General features: G+C 43.4%; 1 protein-coding gene across 1 annotated transcript in view; it reads right to left on the reverse strand.

Moving 5' to 3' along the window:
- Positions 1–21,475, reverse strand: part of CAPN9 (calpain 9) — a 37,539-nt gene that overhangs the window by 4,778 nt on the left and 11,286 nt on the right. The window contains exons 6-18 of the mRNA XM_056852331.1: positions 19,368–19,451; positions 18,929–19,014; positions 17,635–17,712; positions 14,881–15,041; positions 13,718–13,875; positions 10,740–10,948; positions 7,188–7,224; positions 6,638–6,718; positions 4,735–4,792; positions 3,593–3,657; positions 2,527–2,595; positions 896–974; positions 73–189 (exon numbers count right to left, since the gene is read on the reverse strand). Coding sequence (XP_056708309.1) covers positions 73–189; positions 896–974; positions 2,527–2,595; positions 3,593–3,657; positions 4,735–4,792; positions 6,638–6,718; positions 7,188–7,224; positions 10,740–10,948; positions 13,718–13,875; positions 14,881–15,041; positions 17,635–17,712; positions 18,929–19,014; positions 19,368–19,451 — 1,282 coding nt within the window. The remainder of the gene's footprint in view (positions 1–72; positions 190–895; positions 975–2,526; positions 2,596–3,592; positions 3,658–4,734; positions 4,793–6,637; positions 6,719–7,187; positions 7,225–10,739; positions 10,949–13,717; positions 13,876–14,880; positions 15,042–17,634; positions 17,713–18,928; positions 19,015–19,367; positions 19,452–21,475) is intronic.

Raw genomic sequence — 21,475 nt, forward strand, 5'->3', positions numbered from 1 at the left:
CATGTGCTAACGGGAGCTGTGTGAAAAGAATGTCAAAGAGAACTAATGAAGGCTCTGTGATAGGATACTCACGGCATGCATTTTCTAGACGAATGAGACAGTTTAAGAAGTCATCGAATTCAATCTGGTATTGATCATCAGAGTATCTAAGAACCATCAGCTGAAGCAGGTAATTATTGAGCTGAAAACCTTAAAAAAGAGAGAAGTATGAGTTTCCTCTGCAACTTTCTGCCACTGCTCTTCTTCTAGCCAGCGTCTTCAGATTTTATTCAGTTCTCAGATGTGAAGCACGCCTGGTTGGTTGGGGCCCATTGCTCAGGTTGGTTGGGGCCCATTGCCCATTTTTAAAGCATCATGAACTGCCTTATACTGAATCAGACCCTTGGTCCATCAAAGTCAGCACTGTCCACTCAGACCGGCAGCGGCTCTCCAGGATCCCAGGCAGGGGTCCTCCACATCACCCACCCGCCTAATCCCTTCAACTAGAGATGCTGGGGATTGAACCCGGGACCTTCCGAATGCCAAGCAGATGCTCCACCCCTGAGTCACAGCCATCATGCTTGCAGTAAGCAGACTGTGTCACTGACTATCCATGAGCAGCAACTGCCAGTTGGCACCGACCTACGCCAATGTGGTATGGAGAACTGGCGGCATCCGCTCGTTTCACGTGAGCAAGACGACCTACTTCCCTCAAGTTAGATGCTACCAGTGGCCTCAAGCCCAGCGGCTGAGCAGACTGGAAGGCCACCGCAGCTCATTCCTCCCCACTGCCTCCCCCCCCCCAGACTCTTTCTGAGAGCACCCCTGTCTCTCTGCATCTTTCCCTGCCTCAGGCAACCATCTTGGATCACCAAGTGCCTTGAGGAAAAAAAGAGAACAACATCAAATTCTGTACCTGCTGCTTTTAAAGCAAGGCGAAGTTCATAGGAAGACATGGTGCCAGAATGATCAGAATCAAAATGAAGGAAGATGCCCTGCGTGGAAAAAGGTATAGGCAGTTCAGCAAACAGGAAATATATATACACTATTAAGCATTTGGACTATTCTGTCTGTTTAGATGTCTTTTTTCAGAAATTATGATTTTACAAAAATCATATAAAGAACTCTGATCTGCTTTGTATTGGGCTTGTTCTGGGTAAGAGTATATGAAGTCCCTCGTTTTATTAAGTTTAGAGGTACGAAGTCCCTCCTTTTATTAAGTTTAGAAGTGCAAGGGATAGCAGAGTATGCAACATCTGTGGTGTGCCTTTGGAACCGATAGGGCTTTTCCCCAAACAGTCTAGGGTTACCAACTGAAAGTTCACTGTCAGGTAACGGAGCCACACTCATTCCTCTCCTGAAAAATGGACTCCATTCACACATAAGGTTTATCATAAGGAGAAGGATCCTTGGAAATCCTTGGCTTGAGCATTCTTTCCTGTTTCGTCCTCCCCTCACATGAAGTTCAGAAACGGAAGATGGCCTGATTTGTGGTGGTAGAAAGTGCCATCAAGACACTTGGCAAACTTATGGCAACCCCATAGCATTTTCAAGGCAAGAGATGAAGAGAGGTAGTTTGCCATTGCCTGCCGTTGCGTAGCAATTCTGGACTTCCTTGGTGGTCTCCCATCCAAGAACTAACCAGGACTGACCCTGTTAAGCTTTTGAGATCTGATGAGAATGGGCTAGCCTGGGCTATCCAGGTCAGGGCAGGTCAAACCATGTCCCGGTTTGTAGCAAATAATAATTTAGCATTGTCTTAACCATGGTTTCTTTCTTGCCTGCAAATTCAGATTCTAAACCAGGTTTAAATCCTGGTAGGAGGCAAGGCAACAGCCGTATTAAACACCAGCTATCTAATTGGTCCTGGGGCAGGAGAAGTGGTGGTGATGGTGGTCAGTAGTCGGCCCTTCTACTGCAGAAAGGAAGACAACAGAAGCATGGTCCTGTGTTTGCTGAAGAAAAGCAGCACTGAGGTCAAGAGAAAAAGTTAGTGACCCATCAGGGGAAAGCTATTAGTGAACCCCTACCGAGGAAGCAGATGTCTTCAGGGGTCACTCAACTCTTGCAAGAATTCAGAGAAGATATCCAAGTGCTCCTTGACACATAGCCTCATGTGCTTGCACATTGTTAAGTGGCTATGTGATTTCCAATCCCATTTGCTGCTTTAAGCACCAGAGATAAGCAAAAGAAACACTTAGCAAGAGTGTTTTCTCCGAATCCTGAGCCAGCAGTTTCTATTTGTACTAACAGAAACATATTCTGTTCAAGGTTTATTTTGCTTGGCCTCCTTCTAAGGAACATTTCTGATGTTCCTTATCTCAGCCATAGTCTCTTACCCTAGGAAAAATGTTAATGTTCTCTGTAAACTGTTGCGGTTTGGGTTCTAGAAAACAAAGAATGCTTCCGAGAAAGAACAAGTTGCTTCAGTACCACATATCAAATTAAAGTGCTATGCTTCTTTTACAAGGTTACTGCTATATAGCTGCTTCTGAAATAAACTCTCATCTTTGCTTTATCAATTGTTTTCTTAGGCTATAAACTTACAATCCACTTCTTCAGTTTGTCCCAGAAAACTTTGAACTCGTTGAATTCCAGTTTCCCATTGCCACTAGACTGATAACAGTCCCCGTTAAGGAAAAATACTAGTTATGTGAAATACCAGTCATGTAAAATATAAGGGTCACTGGTATGTGTGTGTGTGTGGGGGAAAGGTGTTTGTGAATTTCCTGCATTTTGCAGGGGGTTGGACTAGACAACCCTGGTGGTCCCTTCCAACTCTATGATTCTACTATATACAGCCTACATTTTATGACCCAATGCCACTCTAGTTGCTGTGACCAGCACTGGTTCCTCTGCAGTTAGGGTTGCCAGCTCTGGATTGGGAAATGCCTGGAGATTTTGGGGGTGGAGCCTGAGGAGGGCAAGGTTTGGAGAGGGGAGGGACTTCAACGCCATTGAGTCCAATTGTCAAAGTGGCCATTTTCTCCAGGTGAACTGATCTCTATTGGCTGGAGTTCAGTTGTAATAGCGGGAGACCTCCAGCCACCACCTGGAGGCTGGCAACCCCATCTGCAAATACAAATCCATGAGGCCAGCCTGTGAGGCCAACTTAACAACATACATGGAGTGAGGTGGAGGCTTCCTGTTGAGTTCCCCTTGCAATGTGCTTTGACTCCTTTATTACGGAGAAGAGTAGCATAGAATAAAGGCTATATTCCCACATACAGTGAGTGAAAATAAGCAGTAAAAACCCCACTTCCATTATTGTAAACCATTTACATTTTCAGTCGTTGCTTGTAAACGCAGTTATAGCAGAATGAAAATTTGATAACGGAAGTGTCAGAAACCTGAGCTAGGCCTGAATCCATAAAGCTCCCAGCCTCCAGAAGACACTTTTGCATGTGGTTTGTGACTGGGATTTATTTCTTTATTCATTTCTGTACATTTGTATAATAAAAGCTGGAAAGACATTAAGATATCACTACCTTTCAGTCTTCTCCCAACACAGATATACGGGTACTTACTATTGAATTCATATTGAGGTTGGGAAAGCACAGACTTTGTATCAGTTTGCCCCATAGAAGTTCTTAGTCACTACTTGAAAGGATACATCCATTAAAGAAATGATGTTTCTACATGAGAGGAGAGCTATTTTCTTGAATTTGATGTTCTTTGCTGCAAAGGAATCATCACCACCACAATAAATAAAAATCAATTTTTACCTGCTCACCTTTGTAATATCTCTGTAGAGTACCCCCTCCCCCAGCCAAAGTGGAAATGTCTGGAATTTCCCTGGGCATAACAAATTTTTTTGGGGTGGTGCCACAAAAGAGAGACGTGATGGCTACAGAGGACATGTGGCTTCTGTGATGATTACCTACATGCCAAGTAAATAATTCAAAAACCAAGAAATTATTGATTTATTACAAGAAAACGTTAAATTAAATTTAAGACGTTTAAACGTTTTTTTCTTCCTTTTAAGTTCAGTTTATGCTGAGGCTTGGAGGATGAAATATGTTTTAGTGAGTTTTAAGATGTTTAAATGTTCAGGATGAATGACAGAAACTTTTAAAGTTCAGATCATGCAAAGGCTCGGAGGTTGAAATATGTTTTACCTTTTTCCCCTTTCCCCCCTTTTTTCTTTCCTGTAGCCCTATGTATAATATAATATATATATATATATATATAATATATATATTCGCCATGTTCTCCCCTGGTAGTGGGATCATCTCGCAGAGGCCGAATTAGTATTAAAGATTGCCACAGCTGCACTGAGCCCCCAGCAGATATCCACATAATCAGGACGTTTTGATGATTAGACGGTAAAGCGTTGGATTTTTTTTCCACTCCGATGCTACCTTGCTATGTTAATGGCATGAATTGCTATGGCATCCTCAAGTCTGTTGAGGCAGAGCACTTGGATTTCTGCCATGGAGGGCGAAAGCAGATTAAATATTTGCAGAGCAGTGAGACCAGTTTTGAAGCACTTTCAACTGAATTAGGCCGCGAGGCATTGCAATCTTGATGGCTAGGGTTGCCAGCTCTGGGTTGGGAAATACCTGGAGATATGGGGGGGCGGAGCCTGAGGAGGGCGGGTTTGGAGAGGGGAGGGACTTCAATGCCATAGAGTCCAATTGCCAAAGTGGCCATTTTCTCCAGGGGTACTGATTTCTACCACCTGGAGATCAGTTGCGATAGTGGGAGATCTCCAGCCACCACCTGGAGTTTGGCAACCCTAATGTGGTCACTTACTTTTTTCTAACACAGCATTGAGGACATATTCAAGTTCTTCAGCACTTATCTCCATATCCTACAGGTGAAGAAATAAATGTAGCTTTCATATTTATATGTTCCACATGAGAGCTACTTTTCATTATTTATGTTTTAAATACATTTTAAAACATTCTCCCCCTTTCCAAATTTTCTCTAGGTGACTGTGAATCAGACCCTTGGTCCATCAAAGTCAGTATTGTCTACTTAGAGTGGCAGGGTCTCAGGCAGGGGTCTTTCACATCACCTACTTGCCTAGTACCTTTAACTGGAGATGCTGGGGATTGAACCTGGGACCTTCTGCATGCCAAGCTAATGAGCCACAGCCTATCCCCTCCTCTTCTGAGGGAGGCTATTCCAGAGAACCTGAGAAGTCACCAAAAATGCTCTTTTCTGTATTCCTAGACACCCTCGCCTCCCAAAGAGAGGGAACTTTAATGACAGGGAGAGAGAGGAGCTTTCTGAGAGATGTGAGTTCCAAGCCAGCATCCAGAATTGGGCCTGACAGCTTCCTGGCAGTCAATGCAGTTGGAGCAGAACTGGACAGGCAGTAATGCCACCCATTTTCAGTTTTCAAGGATGCTCCTTCAAGGCAGGAAAGAACATATCAACTCACAGAATTATTTCCAGGACAGTAAAGTCTAACCACGCTAGCAACATACTATATGTATGTGCCAACAAATCTTGCATATAGTTTATACTATATGCATGTGCCAACAAATCTTATATATAGTTTAAAAACAAGGATCTGTTGTCTCTTCTCAGTCATTAGCTAAGCTACTGTGATGCATAAGGTTGCCAGGTCCTTCTTCATCACCGGCGGGAGATTTTGGGGGCAGAACCTAAGGAGGGAAGAGATTGGGGAGGGGAGGGACTTCAATGCCATAGAGTCCAATTGCCAAAGCGGCCATTTTCTCCAGGTGAAACAATCTCTATTGGCTGGAGATCAGTTGTAATAGCAGAAGATCTCTAGCTAGTACCTGGAGGTTGTCAACCCTAGTGATGCAATGAAACTGTCAACAACAAAATGTGACATCTTTATAAGGGAAGTAGAAGGCATTATGGATCAGAGAAAAGATTTTCACAAGGTGTACCACCCGATGCAGAGAAAAGATTTTCACAAGGTGTACCAGCAGGTGCAGGCTGTAGTTGGCATTTGGATAAAGAGGCAGGGAAGAATGTCCTGGAATTCTCTCATGCGCACACTGGACAGGCAAACGATACAAGATGTCATGCTGGGGATCATGGTACATGCATAGACAACCTCACCTAATTCTCCGTGTGGGATGGAAGTAGTAAGGAGCAGAATTAGGTGAGGTTAATTGGAAGGGCTGGGTGGGTGCAACTCACTATCTCCTGCTGAGCTTCAGGTAACAAAAATATGACACAGCCAGGAATGGCCATGCCTACAAAACAGGGATCTCATGACATCTAGGGTTTCAATAATATACTGCAATTAACTAAGAGGATGCCTACATTTCCATTTTCATCTATACTTTAGAATCAGAAAAAAAAATTCCCCAAACACATAACCGTCAATCTTCAGATTCTCACATGGAAAGATAACTTGGAAGCAGGCTCCTGAATGAGGCTTTGTGCCCTGAACAGATGGTTTGCACGTCAACTTCCACAGTGCTAATCCCATGGATGGGGGAGGGGAAAGGGTACATAGATTCAGTAGCAGCAATCCCATTCCAGCAAGAAGCACCATGCATTGAACTATGGGGATTGGTCATGAGTTTGTTGTGATTTATGTACCATGTCTACCACGTGGACTGCATCTACCAGGTGATGTAAGTATCAGAGCAACTGGGTTGCACTTACTAGTCATCTGGAGTTCTGTTTAGGATGCGACGTTTCTTTTAGTTTATTTCTAAGTAATTACCTGCCCTGCAATCTGTTTGAACAATGCTCGGAACTGTTTCTCTTCTTCAGTTTCTTCTGGTGTTGGTGTTGGTTTAGGAAGCTAAAATGACCCAAAAATAATTAAGGGAGAAAAACAACAACAACATTTAAGATTTGTATTTTCAGTTGCAATTGTCAGACATTCTTTTTCATTGGGATTGTCATGAACATAAGCCCTATTCAAATCTTCTTATTGGGTATGAAATGGGTAGGGGGGGGTCTCTTTTTTGACCTTCCATTAATGTTAGAATGATATAAAAGTGTTCCATTGCTGGTTAAAAAAAAAAACCTGAAAAAAACTTGGGGACATGGCATGGCTGCTGCCAGAGGACTGGGGCCAGGAAACTGCAGGGAGCCTGCCATGTAGAAGCCCCCTTGACAATGAGCTATCTTAACAGCTGCAGCAGCAGCTGGGAACCCCACAAGCTTGTTCCCATGTGGGAAACCTCATAGACTTATTTGATCTTACTAAAATAAATGAGGTGATTATGCTCATTTGCCCACTCATTCATTTAACTTTGATGACATACCTCTGGTAGATCGATGTCAACATTTCCATCCATTTCCCTATGAGAAACAAAGAGGAATCCAGTAAAAGTTTAAAATCCAGAACTAGTTAAGTGTGCCTAAGGCCCAGTTCTTAGATTATGCAAGGTGTGGTTACAGCTTCATGGCACCCTCTTCCAGCATATGAAAGAATGTTATCAATCAAGCAGGAACACTTAAGAAAAACCATGGTAAAATTCAGATGCTAGAACAGAATGGTGACATTAACCTGGTTATTTTTTCACAATCCCCAAACTCTCATGTGAGTTCTATATTCTTATATTACAAGTAGGGTTGCCAACCTCCAGGTACTAAACCCCAAAGCACACAGAAAACCATATAAGCATATCACAATCAATCTCTTAATGTACCAATTATCATAGAAACATACAATTTACCATACCCATACAATTTACCATACACAATGTCAATTACAACAACAATAATAACATCATTCCAAAGTGCATAACAAGGTAAGTCAAGTAGGTACAACCATAGCAATATAGCTAACAATGTCTTTTCTGTTCACATCTTGGATTAAAAGGTTTGAAGTCCCAGGTAAGGCACAAAGTTGAAGAGGAAGACAGCTGTTTCAGTTCTTAATTTTTCATCAGTTTCCCTTCAGGCATCTACAACTTCATATGCACTACTTCTCCTTCCTTCAAATACAATTCCAATTTCAATTAATTCTGGACATTATGCCTCTTGCCATGACAGGCTAGTTGAGCTTTGTTCATTGCTTCTCTAAGTTCCCCTCAATAGCTGGAGATCTCCTGCTATTACAACTGGTCTCCAGCCAATAGAGATCAGTTCACCTGGAGAAAATGGCCGTTTTGGCAATTGGACTCTATGGCATTGAAGTCCCTCCCCTTTCCAAGCCCCACCCTCCTCAGGATCCACCCCAAAAACCTCCCACCAGTGGCGAAGAGGGACCTGGCAACCCTAATTACTAGGGAAGTAGAGAATGGAAGAACAATGATGAGCCTAAGTCACATTTAACTAGTTGGGGCTGAAGAGAGTAGTTATGCACTGAGTATTCACTAAATTCAATAGTAGGTAAGTAGATCCAACTTGGTCTGAATCCAGCTCAGCTTCAATTCTATACTCATTCACACAGTTAAAACTCATGGAAAACAATCTGAATTAAGTAAAGGGATTTGGGCAGAAAACTTGATTTAGTCAAGCTGCTCATCTGGGGAGAAATGCGGAGTCAAAGGTTGGAAGAAGGTCCCTTTCATTACCAAAAACTTGTCTAATTGTTCCTGTTAGTACGTATTTGGTGCATGGGCCTCATGGATTTAAAAAAGGATGAAAAGTTAATACAGATGATTTTTTCCCCTTGAGCTGTATCATACCTATTGATTATACATTTAGATAGTGGATGCAGAACAAGACATCTATAGACTTAATAAGCACAAACCTCTGATCAACAAATATTTTAACAGAAGGGCATTTTAAATGTGTAAGTAGAAGGCGGGAGTCCAAATCCTTGGACAGTAAACAGCTAACACAGCAGCAAACAGGATTTTGCCTCTTACTGGCATGACTCACTTGATACATTACTAGGAGTGACATGCTTGTTGATGCTATGTGGCTGATCCCATGTGTCTCTCAGTCTGCATCTTTCACCCTCGGCGGGGGGGGGGGTGATTACATGGTTGCCTACAACATTAATGAAACATGAGTGCCATTAGCGATGTACATAACCATGCAATCCACCCATGTCACGAGGATGGAAATTGCAGATGATAATGGGAGCTATGTTTATATCTATAATGAAAATGCCTGCAATATCCTCTGAATATATGAAACTGCCTTATACTGAGTCAGAGCTTTGATCCATCTGGCCCAATATGTACTTTAACTGGCAGCAGCTTTTTTAAAAAAATAATTATTTTATTTTATTTTTAAAAGAATAAATGAGTGAAAATAAAAGAAAAGGGATAGGGTGGAAATAGGGCATTACAATAATGCATCAAAATATTACATCTACTGTTCAGTTATATAGAAGAAAAAGTATAAAAACTGGGTGGGAATATGTCTTTTATCCCAATTTAACCTCTAACATTCTAAAATGTGATATATTTATTCTCTGTTTCTATTATACTAAACAAAAATACTTTTAAAAACACATTTTAATATTATCCATATTGAACTTCCTATAACTTATGCTGTTTTCACATAAACACAATAAGGCCTCCAATTTAGAAACAATTCTTCTCTAGGTCTTTTGTTTACTCAATTAGTTAGTTTTGCCATGACAGCATATTCTGCCAATTTATTCTTCTGTGTTGAGACCTTCATCCGATTTCCATTTCATTGCTAGTACCATTCTGGTAGCTGTGACCATATATCTATACAATTCCTTTTCCAATGTTGCTGGTGTTATCCCAAGTAGCATGTACTTGGCAGCAGCTGTTAAGGGTACCAGAACTCTTCCTTAGCTGTATGCCCAGATAGCCTTTTTACTGCAGATATCATGACCCACCCTAAACATATAATGAGCAATCTATACTTCCAGGGCATCCCTGTGCCCTGCTAAATTGTCTGTTATCGGTGGAGTGGTGTGGTGTATATTTTCATCTCCAAGTAATGGAACTCTGTTTCATGTAGTCAGTTTTTGATAGACATACTTGAAATTCCATCCTGGGGGGCTGGGCTGATTCTCTGATTTATCAGTTAGGGATTGGCAAATGTTTGCTGTTTCATTTCTTTCTATGTTAGTTTATATGTTTAGCCATGATTTCAGTTCTCCAGTTTTGCTGTTGGCTTTGTAGACTTAATTGTATTGTGTATGGTTTTTATATGTAATATCATTGCGGAATGTATGTTATGAGGTTCTTAACTTACGTCTTATTTATATTGAACACATGAAGCTGCCTTATACTGAATCAGACTCTTGGTCCATCAAAGTAAGTATTGTCTACTCAGACTGGCAGCAGCTCTCCAGGGTCTCAGGTAGAGGTCTTTCACATCACCTAGTCCTTTTAACTGGAGATGCCAGGGATTGAACCTGGGACCTTCTGCATGCCAAGCAGATGGTTACCACTGAACCACGGCCCCTCCCCTATGTATGATAACTACTGTTGAAAGTCGACCTGAGCCCACCCTGAGTTGAGAAACGGCGGAGTATAAACTGGATTAAATAAATAAATATGTGGGAGCAGCCCTAAGATAATGGTAATTGTATCACTCCAGGTAATACATGGAGCAGGCTTCAGTCCTCAATAATGTACATTGTTCACAGAATGCAAGCAATAGTATGGACAGAGAAGGAAACTGGAATGCATCAGTGAGAGGAAGAGCATTCTTTTCACATGCCTCAGTCTCAGTTTCTCCTTCCCTCCAAACTGTTAACAAGTTCAGAAGGGAAGGTGAAAGAGAATCGGAGCTAGCAAACTAGAAAGTACTTTTCACCTATGGGGTTCCAGCTGCTAACTTCTACCAAAGATTTTTTAGTGAATGGTGGTTACATATGCATACCTGTCTTTTGACAACGTCCTTCTAGTCAGGATATTTTACATGGTAATACTTACTTAGTAACAGCTTTCTTCTCAGAAAATATTCTTAGGCAGAAGTCGGCCTCCTGATGTGGCTCAAATGTAGTTGGAACAACAATGTAATCCCCAGGTGGCAATTTGAATCGGTCAGAGACTTCCCTTACGTTTATATAAGTTTTGCTCCTGGCTTTGGATGCATGGTAGCGGAAAAAATCTTTTGTCAGATGTTCATTATTACTAGGGCTCTGCAATAGGATTAAAAAAAACACATTCATAATTTGTTAGAGATTCGATGCAATGCCGATTCCCTTCTCATTTCCTTTATTTGTGAATTTTCATACATTTGCTTAGTGCTTCTTTGTACAAAAGAAGTACAAATACTCATGTATACGTTTGCACCCCTCAGGTCTTGGGAGAGCCCCCCCACAAGGTGGTGGTACTTAGTACCAATGAGTACCACTACTGAAAGCCCTGCATTTGCCTTAAGTGCAGCAAAATGAATACCAGACACAAAGTCCAAAGATATGTAAAAGAAGATTCAATACTTATGGCGCCATCTGGGTTTCTGGCCTTCCTCCAGCCTAAGCAGCCTTCCTCCAACTTAAGAAGTTCTTTTGCTGCACATGTCCCCCAGTGGTGGTGGGGGGGGGCTATTTGAGGCTGGGGAAATGGTGTATATATGTGTGTTTGGGGGGGTTGTTAAGCAGTCCTGTACCATTGTTCCAATCTAAGTCAGGACATTCTGTGGCTGTCATTGACTTTAAAAATGCATTGAAAATTTGACTGCAGATTTGCCAGTGGTTGGTCTGGTTTGATTTTAGGAAGACGGCAAAGAATCCCTGGTTCAGCTCTTCCCTTAAGGTTGCCAATCGCCAGGTGATGGAATCAATATAAAGTTAGCCTGTTGGCATGTGAACTAGCCACTAAGCAGTCCATGTGTGAGTATTATCTTTTATATATATTAATGTACAATAACCCTGTTGTCAAATGAACTTTTTATATCCAAAAATGTTTAAAATATACTTAATATGTTAAAATAATTTGCTGTTAAAAATCTTCTACGGTAAAAAAAATTTGGGGGGGGCAGACTACATGTTACATAGTAGTCCTTCTGTTATGTTCCCTTAATATACAGCTTATTCTGAGGAAGATTAATCATCGAAACAGGAAGATTACCGGATCCCTGTATTCCTACACTCTTGATACAGGTCAAGGGAACTCTACAGCAGCTCTTTATGTCCAAGAATTCATGCTACATAGCAAAGTGGATAGCCTTGCAGGTACCTTTATCAGTTTCACACTGTGAACTAAAAGGATTATACTTCTTGGACATTTTGTATTTTTGTACTTTTGTATTTCATAGATGACTGTATTTGTATACAAGCTGTCTTGTTACATGTGTTGGCACCTTGCTGCACTTTCTTGATACATTTATAACAACGCTCACCCTTGCATATTACTTGTTGTTTGGCCATTCTGTTGTTCTTTAACTACAACCTCCAGGTGATAGCTGGAGATCTCCCGCTATTACAACTGATCTTCAGGGGACAAAGATCAGTTCCCCTGGAGGAAATGGCCGCTTTGGCAATTGGACTCTATGGCATTGAAGTCCCTCCTCTCTCCAAACCCCGCCCTCCTCAGGCTCCGCCCCCAAAATCTCCAGGTATTTCCCAACCCGGAGCTGGCAACCCTTACCACAGATTCACAGGATTGCCTCAGTAAGCCATTGATATCTAAGCCTCCTGAAGTACGGGAGTAATAATGCTGACCTCCATTAAAGGTTGTTGTAAGGAGCATTAAAATAATGTATGTGATGTACATTGAACACTCAGGTCAAGTGCACTGCTGAGTACATTGCTCAGTCCAATTCAGCATCACAGTGACAGGAACTGCACCGCTAGTCTCAAGGCCCGAATTGATCTCAAAGTAATGTGGTGCCACCAATGTCCAAGACATTTCAACATTTAAATGTTTTCCTTGCATCAGCATGAAGAGCAGCCAGAGACAGGAGCCATACCCCGACCGGCGTAGAGAGCCTCAGGAGCTGTCTTTCTAAGCAGGATCCTGGTTCAGCAAGCAGAGACAGTAGGGTAGCCAACCTCCAGGTCGTGACTGGAGATCTCCCACTATTACAACTGATCTCCAGCCGGTAGAGATCAGTCCACCTGGAGAAAATGGCCGCTTTGGCCATTGGACTATGGCATTGAAGTCCTTCCCCTCTCCAAACCCCACCCTCCTCAAGCTCCGCCCCAAAATCTCCAGGTATTTCGCAACCCAGAGCTGGCAACCCTAAGAGACAGTAGTTGAAATGATAATATATCCAGGAATAGGGTTGCCAACCTCCAGGTACTAGCTGGAGATCTCCTGCTATTACTACTGATCTCTAGCCAATAGAGATCAATTCACCTGGAGAAAATGGCTGCTTTGGCAATTGGCACTGAAGACTAGACATTGAAGACTAGGGTTGCCATGTCCCTCTTGGCAACCGGCGTGAGGTTTTTGGGGCGGAGCTTGAGGAGGCCGGTGTTTGGAGAGGGGAGGGACTTCAATGCTGGAGAAGGACATGCAGGCAGATAGGGTGCATGCAGGGGTGAGAGTGGAAAGGAGGACATTAGGAGGGCCCTGTTGGTGGGCAGAAGGGGGCCCCTGGGCACTGTATGCCCAGGGCCCCCTAAGACCAGCCTTGGCACTAGGGTTGCCAACCTCCAGGTCGGGGCCTGGAGATCTCCCAATATTACAATTGATCTCCAGGCAACAGAGATCAGTTTCCCTGGAGAAAATGGCTGCTTTGGAGGGTGGATTCTATGGCATTGTACCCTGCTGAAGTCCCTCCCCCTCCCCAAACCCCACCCTCTCTAGGCTCCACCCCCTCAAAGCTCCGGGTATTTCCCAATCCAGAGCTGGCAACTCTTCCTAGTGCCCAGTAGTTATCACCAGGCCAGATTTCCCCCCCTGCGAAGAACCTGGAACAGCTTTGCCAGGGCTAATACTCAGAGTGCGGTAGAGAAAAATACCTCGTAGATGGCATATCCTATTGTTAACATCCCGGCTCCCAGCTTCTTGAGTTTGCGGCGGTCTTTTTGCATCAGAGCTGCTATAAACGTGCATTCATCTTGACCATCATCCTTTTCTGTCAGCTGGAGCTTGAACTGTGGATTTGTCCAAAAGGTTTCTGAAAAGCAGACAGCAGAAAAGAAGGAAGCATTGCTCCCTAAGCACTGGACTACTTTCATGAAAGGACTCAAACCACCATAGTATCTTTCCAGCGTTAGCAGCCTATGAAGACTCCCATATTTCCTCAGACTCCTACATTCTCTTTGAAGTCGGCTGAATGAGGACATTCTGAGACCCCGTCTACACATTACAAAGCCTTTGTTGGGGAATGACACAAGGATCACATGTGCAATGGGGAGTTTTGTGCTTCCCAGATGCACACTGTCTCTTTTCGATTTGCAACCACAGCCCAAAGGGAGGAGTGGCTTGTGTCCCCCTCCCCTGTACTTGTGCATCCTCAGACTGTCTCATACGTCTGCTATTGGCTCTGTTGTAAAAATCACATTACTCACATGGCTACACATAAGTTTCAAAAACCACCCACTGCACATGTAGGATTGCCAGCTTGGGTTGGGAAATGCCTGGAGATTTTGGGGGTGGAGCTTCGAGAGAGTAGGGTTGGGGGGAAGGGACCTCTGCAGGAGGGTTGCCAGCTCCAGGTTGGGAAATACCTGAAGATATTGGGGGTAGAGCCTGAGAAGGGTGGGATTTGGAGAGGGGAGGTTGGATAAGAGTCTCAAGGGGAGAGAACACTGTTCCTATCAACACAGGAGCAAGCTAGATAGCTGCCAGTGTTGATCCCTGAGGAAGACGTGGGTTGAAATGGGCTTATCCAGATCCCTGTAGTACTGCCGGTTTTTTTGGTGATGCCCATCATTCGCAGCACCCAGGGACTTCAATGCCATAGAGTCCAATTGCCAAAGCAGCCATTTTCTCCAGGTGAACTAAGCTCTATTGGCTGGAGATCAGTTGAATTAGCAGATCTCCAGCTAGTACCTGGAGATTGGCAACTCTAGATGACACCGTTGCTGTGTTAGGCTAGAAAGTGATGGGGCAGGAGTGAAGACTTATAGGTATCGCTTCTGGACTGTTCCCCAAGAGTATAAAAAGTCTATGTGCCCACCTATAAAGTTTCTGCATCCTCCAGCAGTGGCCCCCCTGACCCAGCTGCCTTGATGGACTGTCACCTCCCACTTATGGGTCGCATTGTCATCCAGGGCATCAGGCGTGAGGTTGCAGATCTCCACTTTGTCAAAATGGGATAGGAAATCCTCAAACTTCATCCTGTGTAAGGGGGAAAGAGTCATCACATTATGGACTTCTGATCCCCAAGCAAACGTTATCCCCCAAACCTCTAAGCTCACGATCATAGTAATCAGTTGGAATCTTCAGCTTTGTGATCAAGTGCAAAACAGTCGAGAACGAGCTGTGATCCAGAAAGCCCCCCAGGTGAATATTTGCCTCCACCTCACTAGGCAGCCTTTAGAAAAGCCTCTCTCACTGGTATCAGCTCCCTATCTCATGGGGATAATTACATACTGTGAGGGTAATATCAAGATAATGTGCATAAAGCACTTTCAGTACCGAAGTTGCTATGTGAATTGTAGTTATGGTTATTAGTGTACAGTCCAGATCATGGCATGGATGAAAATCGCCATCATTTTAGTTTAGGACTCAGCAGCTAAAATGGAAGCAATTTACAGCAGTGCCATTATTATCAGGCCATACAATCTAACAATGATAGCATAATCTATATATGTAGCTCAGTGAGAATGTGTGTTTTCCCCTTCCAGGACTAATTAGTCTGAAATAAAATCCATCATCTGGTACTTCCTGGTCAGCAGGGTGAATTAGAACCATCACTCCACACGGTAAGAAGGTTGATTAATGTGAATAACGCATAGTATATTTAGTTTATCACCCTTCAGTGCTTCCAATATAGATGGCTAAATCATTCTAAAAGAGGTCACTCAATATTTATGGGAATGATCTGAAAATATGGGATCTCTATTTTCTGAATTAAATTGGAATGTTTTCACAATCACTAACACTTTTGCATCAACACTTTTTTTTTTTTTACAAAAAATACCTTTTAGAGGATATAAAACACACCCTTTCATTATATTCTTTCACTAAAGCAAGTGAAATGGCTTAGCAGTTTGCACCCAGTGTCCTCAACAACGTTCCTTACAAGGCACAAATCCCTACCAAGGCGGCATCTACAAGGGTGGCGCGAGAGCAAAGTCCCTGCCACGGCAGTAGCAGCAAACAATTCAGGAACAGGCAGGAATGGCATCTACATGTCCCATCCCTGTGCAGCCTGCTGCTGTCACCACTACCCCCCCATACCCATCACATCTGTGCAAAAGTGCAGCTGCAATAACAATCCCTCTGAACCCCCCCTTTCCCACTGTGGTGCAGAACCCCCTGTTCCCTGCTGAGCCTAAAAGCAGCAGAAGAAAAAGAGCTGGTTTTTATATGCTGACTTTCTCTGCCTTTTAAGGAGAATCAAACCAGCTTACAATCACTTTCCCTCCCCCTCCCCACAACCGACACCCTGTGAGGTGGGTGGGGCTGAGAGAGCTCTAAGAGAACTATGACTGGCCCAAGGTCACCCAGCAGGCGTCATGTGGAGGAGTGGGGAATCAAACCCAGTTCTCCAGATTAGAGTCCACCGCTGTTGACCACTACAGGACACTAGCTGGAAAAGGGGGAATGGCATATGGCAGTGAGTCGCTTCATGTTATTTTGAACGCAGATCCTCGTTCCACCTCCCTCGCCATGATGCGTGTCAAAGGGAAGCCGCCCTGAGCCAGGCTTTGCCTGGAAAGGGTGGGGTACAAATCCAATAAAAATCAAAAGCAGGACTAAGTCCACTGGCCCCCCTCTCTCCTATACAAGTCAACCACAAAATGAACATAGCACTGTATGTGTGTAAGCGCCTCATGATGTTTCTGATGTACCTCTGTGCTAATATTCAGTATGTACATAGGATGTTATGCCCACATTTGGGTCAGGGCACATAGGTGGAGGAGAGGAAGGCCAGCATACTCAGATGTGTGGGGCCCTTGTTACTGTTCTCCCTCTATGTGTATTGAATATGGAGCCCAGAGGTGTCATGAGAGGCCCTCCCAAACCTAGGGCTGGCTCTGCTTAACACAGTCACGGTCTCCTTTACGTCTTTCAGCAGATACCAAGTGTTCTGGCCAACAAATCTGATAATTTAAAATCAAATAAAAAGAAAATATACTTTAAAGAAAGAGGATACTGACAAGTAGGATTGCCAGCTCACGGCTGGGAAATACCTGGAGATTTTGGGGGTGGAGCCTGAGGAGGGCAGGGTTTGGAGAGGGGAGGGACTTCAATGCCATAGAGTCCAGTGGCCAAAGTGGCCATTTTCTCCAGGCGAACTGATCTCTATCGGCTGCAGATCAGTTGTAATAGCAGGAGATCTCCAGCCACCACCTGGAGGTTGAGCAAGCCAAAATCAACACCTCTGCACTAATACCAAAGGTAAGGAAGGTAGTGCAGGAATCTCAGGCAATAATTAGTACAACTCAAACTGGTGAAACATCAAGGTGTATTCAGTGCATATAAAAGCCACCACCTGGAGGTTAGCAACCCTACCGACAGGGCGGTCCTAAACAGCGTCACACCCTTCTGTGTCCATTGACTTCAGTGTGCAACTCCGCTTAGGACTGCAGTGTAAATGTGGTAAAAACGATCGGCTATAGAGAATGTAAAATAAAGCATTTGAATATTTCGTTTGTATTATGCCTGTCTTCTGCTTCGGCTAAAGCAATCATCTAAAGCTAATCAACAGCTCTGATTTATTCTTGCTAATGCATTTCACATTTTAATCAGCATGTTCATTTACCAAAACTCTCCATCATCTAGCGCTGTCTGATGCAAACGCCTTTGCTCTGATGGGCTGACGGAACGCCATTCGGGGGAACTTGGAAGAGAAAAAGGCAATACTCGTTAATGTTTTTAGAACTTCAGTTTGCTAAGAGATCCCAGCATCTCACATTAGACTCTGTTACATTTTGCATAGTTCCGTTCTCTCACTGGCAAACTTTCACCAAGAGCAGCAGGACTAATAGTAGACCTAAACATCTGCATGTTTAAAAAGCATCACACAGTAGGCAAAATTGCAAAGATATAAAATCAATTAACAAGATGTTTGCACTTAACCAAATAAATTCATAGAAGTAGAGCTTTGGACACATGAATCCTCCATCAAGCTAGACCTGGACAATGGTATTATGGGTACCTTTTAAAATCACGACTGCATGCAAAAATCAACAGGTCATGCAAAAATCAGACAGTTCTCTTACTAATGTGTTTGGTGCAGATTTATAAACGATTGATGCAAATTATCCACGGGCCTATTAGAAGAATAATTGCTGGAAGGCTTAAAATACTGCATTAATTTACAATTTATCTTATATTGCACCGATGGTACCTTCTATACATAACACAGGAAAAACTATTTTCAAGGTGTATTGCCTTCGGTACTTCTCCAAAAACCTCTCAAAGTTCTCTGATTAGACTCTTACACAAATCTTCACAAATGTATTTATTCCTGCCTCCTTCAGCAGCCCAAAACACACCCTGAAATCCTGCTGCTGGGAGACAATATTTCTCATAGAATCATAGAGTTGGAAGGGGCCATACAGGCCATCTAGTCCAATCCCTTGCTCAATGCAGGATCACCTAGAGCATCCCTGACAAGTGTTCATCCAGCCATCCAGCAGCTGCTTGTAGACTGCCAGTGAGGGGGAGCTAACCACCTTTCAAGGCAGCCGAACTCTTACAGTAAATCCTCCCCCCAATATCCAGCGGGTACCTTTCCACCTGTAATTTAAACCCATTATTGAGAGTCTTATCCTCTACTGCCAACAGGAATAGCTCCCTGCCCTCCTCTAAGGGACAGCCTTTCAAATACTTAAAAGAGAGCGATCTTATTTCCCTGGTTTCAATTTCAAAAATGTATATAACGTTTCCATTTTTCCCCAAATATTATTTAAAAAAACTCCCCTTCATTTAAGACAGTGAATTAGCTTTCACACCCATTCCTGGATATTTTATAACAGTTTCAACATTTAGTAATTATATCTTGTGTTTTATAATGTGTGTGTGTGTGTGTTCTTGGAACATAAAATACTAACTTGTCACTCCATGCACCGTTCCATTCTACTTGTCCCCATGGATTTCTAACTCGAATAAGCTTAACCTTACAACCTTGATAGTTTACCTACGAACAGAAGCAAGCAAAAGAAAGAGAGATTTAAAAATTACATATAAGAAAACGTCTGTGTTCTACATACTCAAAGCAGATCTCTAAGCTTTATGAGTGAGCATCATGGGTCATAGGCTACTGAATCTCATTTTGGATACAACAAGATGATCTCCCCAATACGGACACTCTGTGTTGTCTACCTCTTGTATCTCAGCAGTTTTACAGAATTCTGTATAACAGGCATGACTAATCATGGGGTGGGGGGAGATAAAAAAGCTTGACACTCAAAAACATGCTTCTCCCTTCCCTCCTGTTCAACCTTTACTCCTCAAGGGGAATCACAGTTTTTGTAAAAAAAAGCCTCTTACCTCATCAATACCAGTTAGAGAATATGCATGGCCCTTTATAAGACCATATGGGGTTCGAGCTTCTAACTCAGCAGCGCTGCTAGTCTGAAACATGGAAATGTATATTTTAAAATTTGTGCCTTATCGAAACAACATTATATAGGTTCGATCCTATGACTGCTTGTCCAGAAGATTACAGTGGCAGATCTTTCATACCCTTTCTCACTGCACTAGGGATGCCAGCCTCCAGGTGGGACCAGGGGATCCCCCAGAATTATAGCTTACCTCCAGAGTAGAGATCAGCTCTCCTGGAGAAAATGGATCTTTTGGAGGGTGGTCTCTGTGGCATTGCACCCCACTGAGCTCCCTGTCCTTCCCAAGCTCCATCCCCAAATCTCCAGGAGTTTCCCAACCTGGATCTGGGAACCCTATCTTCCCCATCACCCTCCAGGAGCCAAGGGGGAACTGGCAACCCTACATCCCACAGAAACCCTCTGCAACTCCTGAAAAGCATTACCCCTTCCTCGTTTTTTGTGCCGATGGAGCCCTTGTTCTGCAATGGTTCCTGTATCAAGTCTTCCCTCGACACAAGAATGGGGAGGGGAGGGTTTTTCCCGATTCCCATTCCTCACTGCAGTTTGCCCCCTGTGCCAGTTGGCTTTCTATCCACAGGGATCCGCAACTGAGTGTGACTTTCACTTGCACAAGCTTAGGATCCAACCCATTCGTATTGACATGCAGGAATGGCCAACAGCATTAGAAGCTGGCTTAGAAATGTGAAATGTAAAACCTCATAATGTAACCAAGAGGTAACACATAGACTGTAATATTCAATTGTAGGTTTATTCCTTGACAACAAAGGGCATGGCAATTTCCCCCAAAAAAGACTTGCATCGTTTTCAGAAGATTTGGGGGCGTTGGTCAAATTCCTTGAGAGGTGTCCTGATGTGGCATAATGATGGGGGGTGGGGGGGTGGGAGAAATCCTGCTCCAAATCCTAAATTCAAAAGGGCATTATGGACTAACCGGTTTACAACTTAACCACCCTCTCCAGATTTCTATGATGCCCAAATCGGCAGGATACAAATGCAGTCACTTGTGGGGCAGATACCCAGGGGTGGTTTTAAATGCGGACGGTAATGTCAAGGTGACTGTAGAAACTGCAATGAGCCCTTGCAGAGGAGGCAGTTGCTTAGCTATAAAAGGACCGTAAAGGATTTAAAGTTCAGTTACATGCAGAGTTACTCCAGCCTAAGCGCATTGGTTTCATATAAGATCAGGCTGCATCTCTCATTTTTGCTACCCTTTCAGATACAAGATGCCCTAAGCAGCTGTAATCTTACTATACCCTTACAACAAAGTAATTCTGTGTTTAATGAACTATAGCAATCTAGAACTTGACAAATAGATATAACGTTCTTTGAGCAGTCCTGTTGATGGCAGCATTAGGAGAAACATCAGTAGGAAATAACAGTGGTTATACGAATGAGATAGAAAACTTACTCAGCTCCACAGATGACCCTAAAATATAGCCTGCAGATCACATAAAGTTGCCCCCCCTTTAAAACTAGTTCAGCCCAAAGCCCTAGCACTGAGACAGTAATAGGGTTGCCAACTCCTGGTTCAGAAATTCCTGGAGATTTGGGGGTGAAGGCTGGGGAGGTTGGGGTTTGGGGAAGGGCGGGGGGCCTCGACAGGGTATACTGCCATACAGTTCACCCTCCAAAGCAGCCATTTTCTCCAGGAGAAGTGATATTTGTAGTCTGGCGATCAGTTGTAATTCCAGGAGGCTGGCAGCCCTACTAGCAAGCTAAGCCCTGTGGGTCAAGATCCAGCCACATCATTATTTCTTAGAATTATATATAACATTAGGAAAAGTCAGGAAAAATGCATATGATTGTCTCTGGACACACATGGAGTTTTTGGTGGCTCAAGTCCTGGCCAAGTGGAAGCACCAGAGACAATGGTCTGGAGAGTGCTGGATTGAAAGAAGGGGACCCAATCTCCTATGCATGGAGAGGCATGAAGAAGCTCCTGTCTACCTCCATATATCCATGTTGCTTCCACAGATCCATGTGGGTGCTCAGTGTTTGGGTCAGGCATACACAAGTGCAGATTGAAATCAGTTT

The sequence above is a fragment of the Euleptes europaea genome, chromosome 7 (genome assembly GCF_029931775.1).
Source record: "Euleptes europaea isolate rEulEur1 chromosome 7, rEulEur1.hap1, whole genome shotgun sequence".
Lineage (NCBI taxonomy): Eukaryota > Metazoa > Chordata > Lepidosauria > Squamata > Sphaerodactylidae > Euleptes > Euleptes europaea.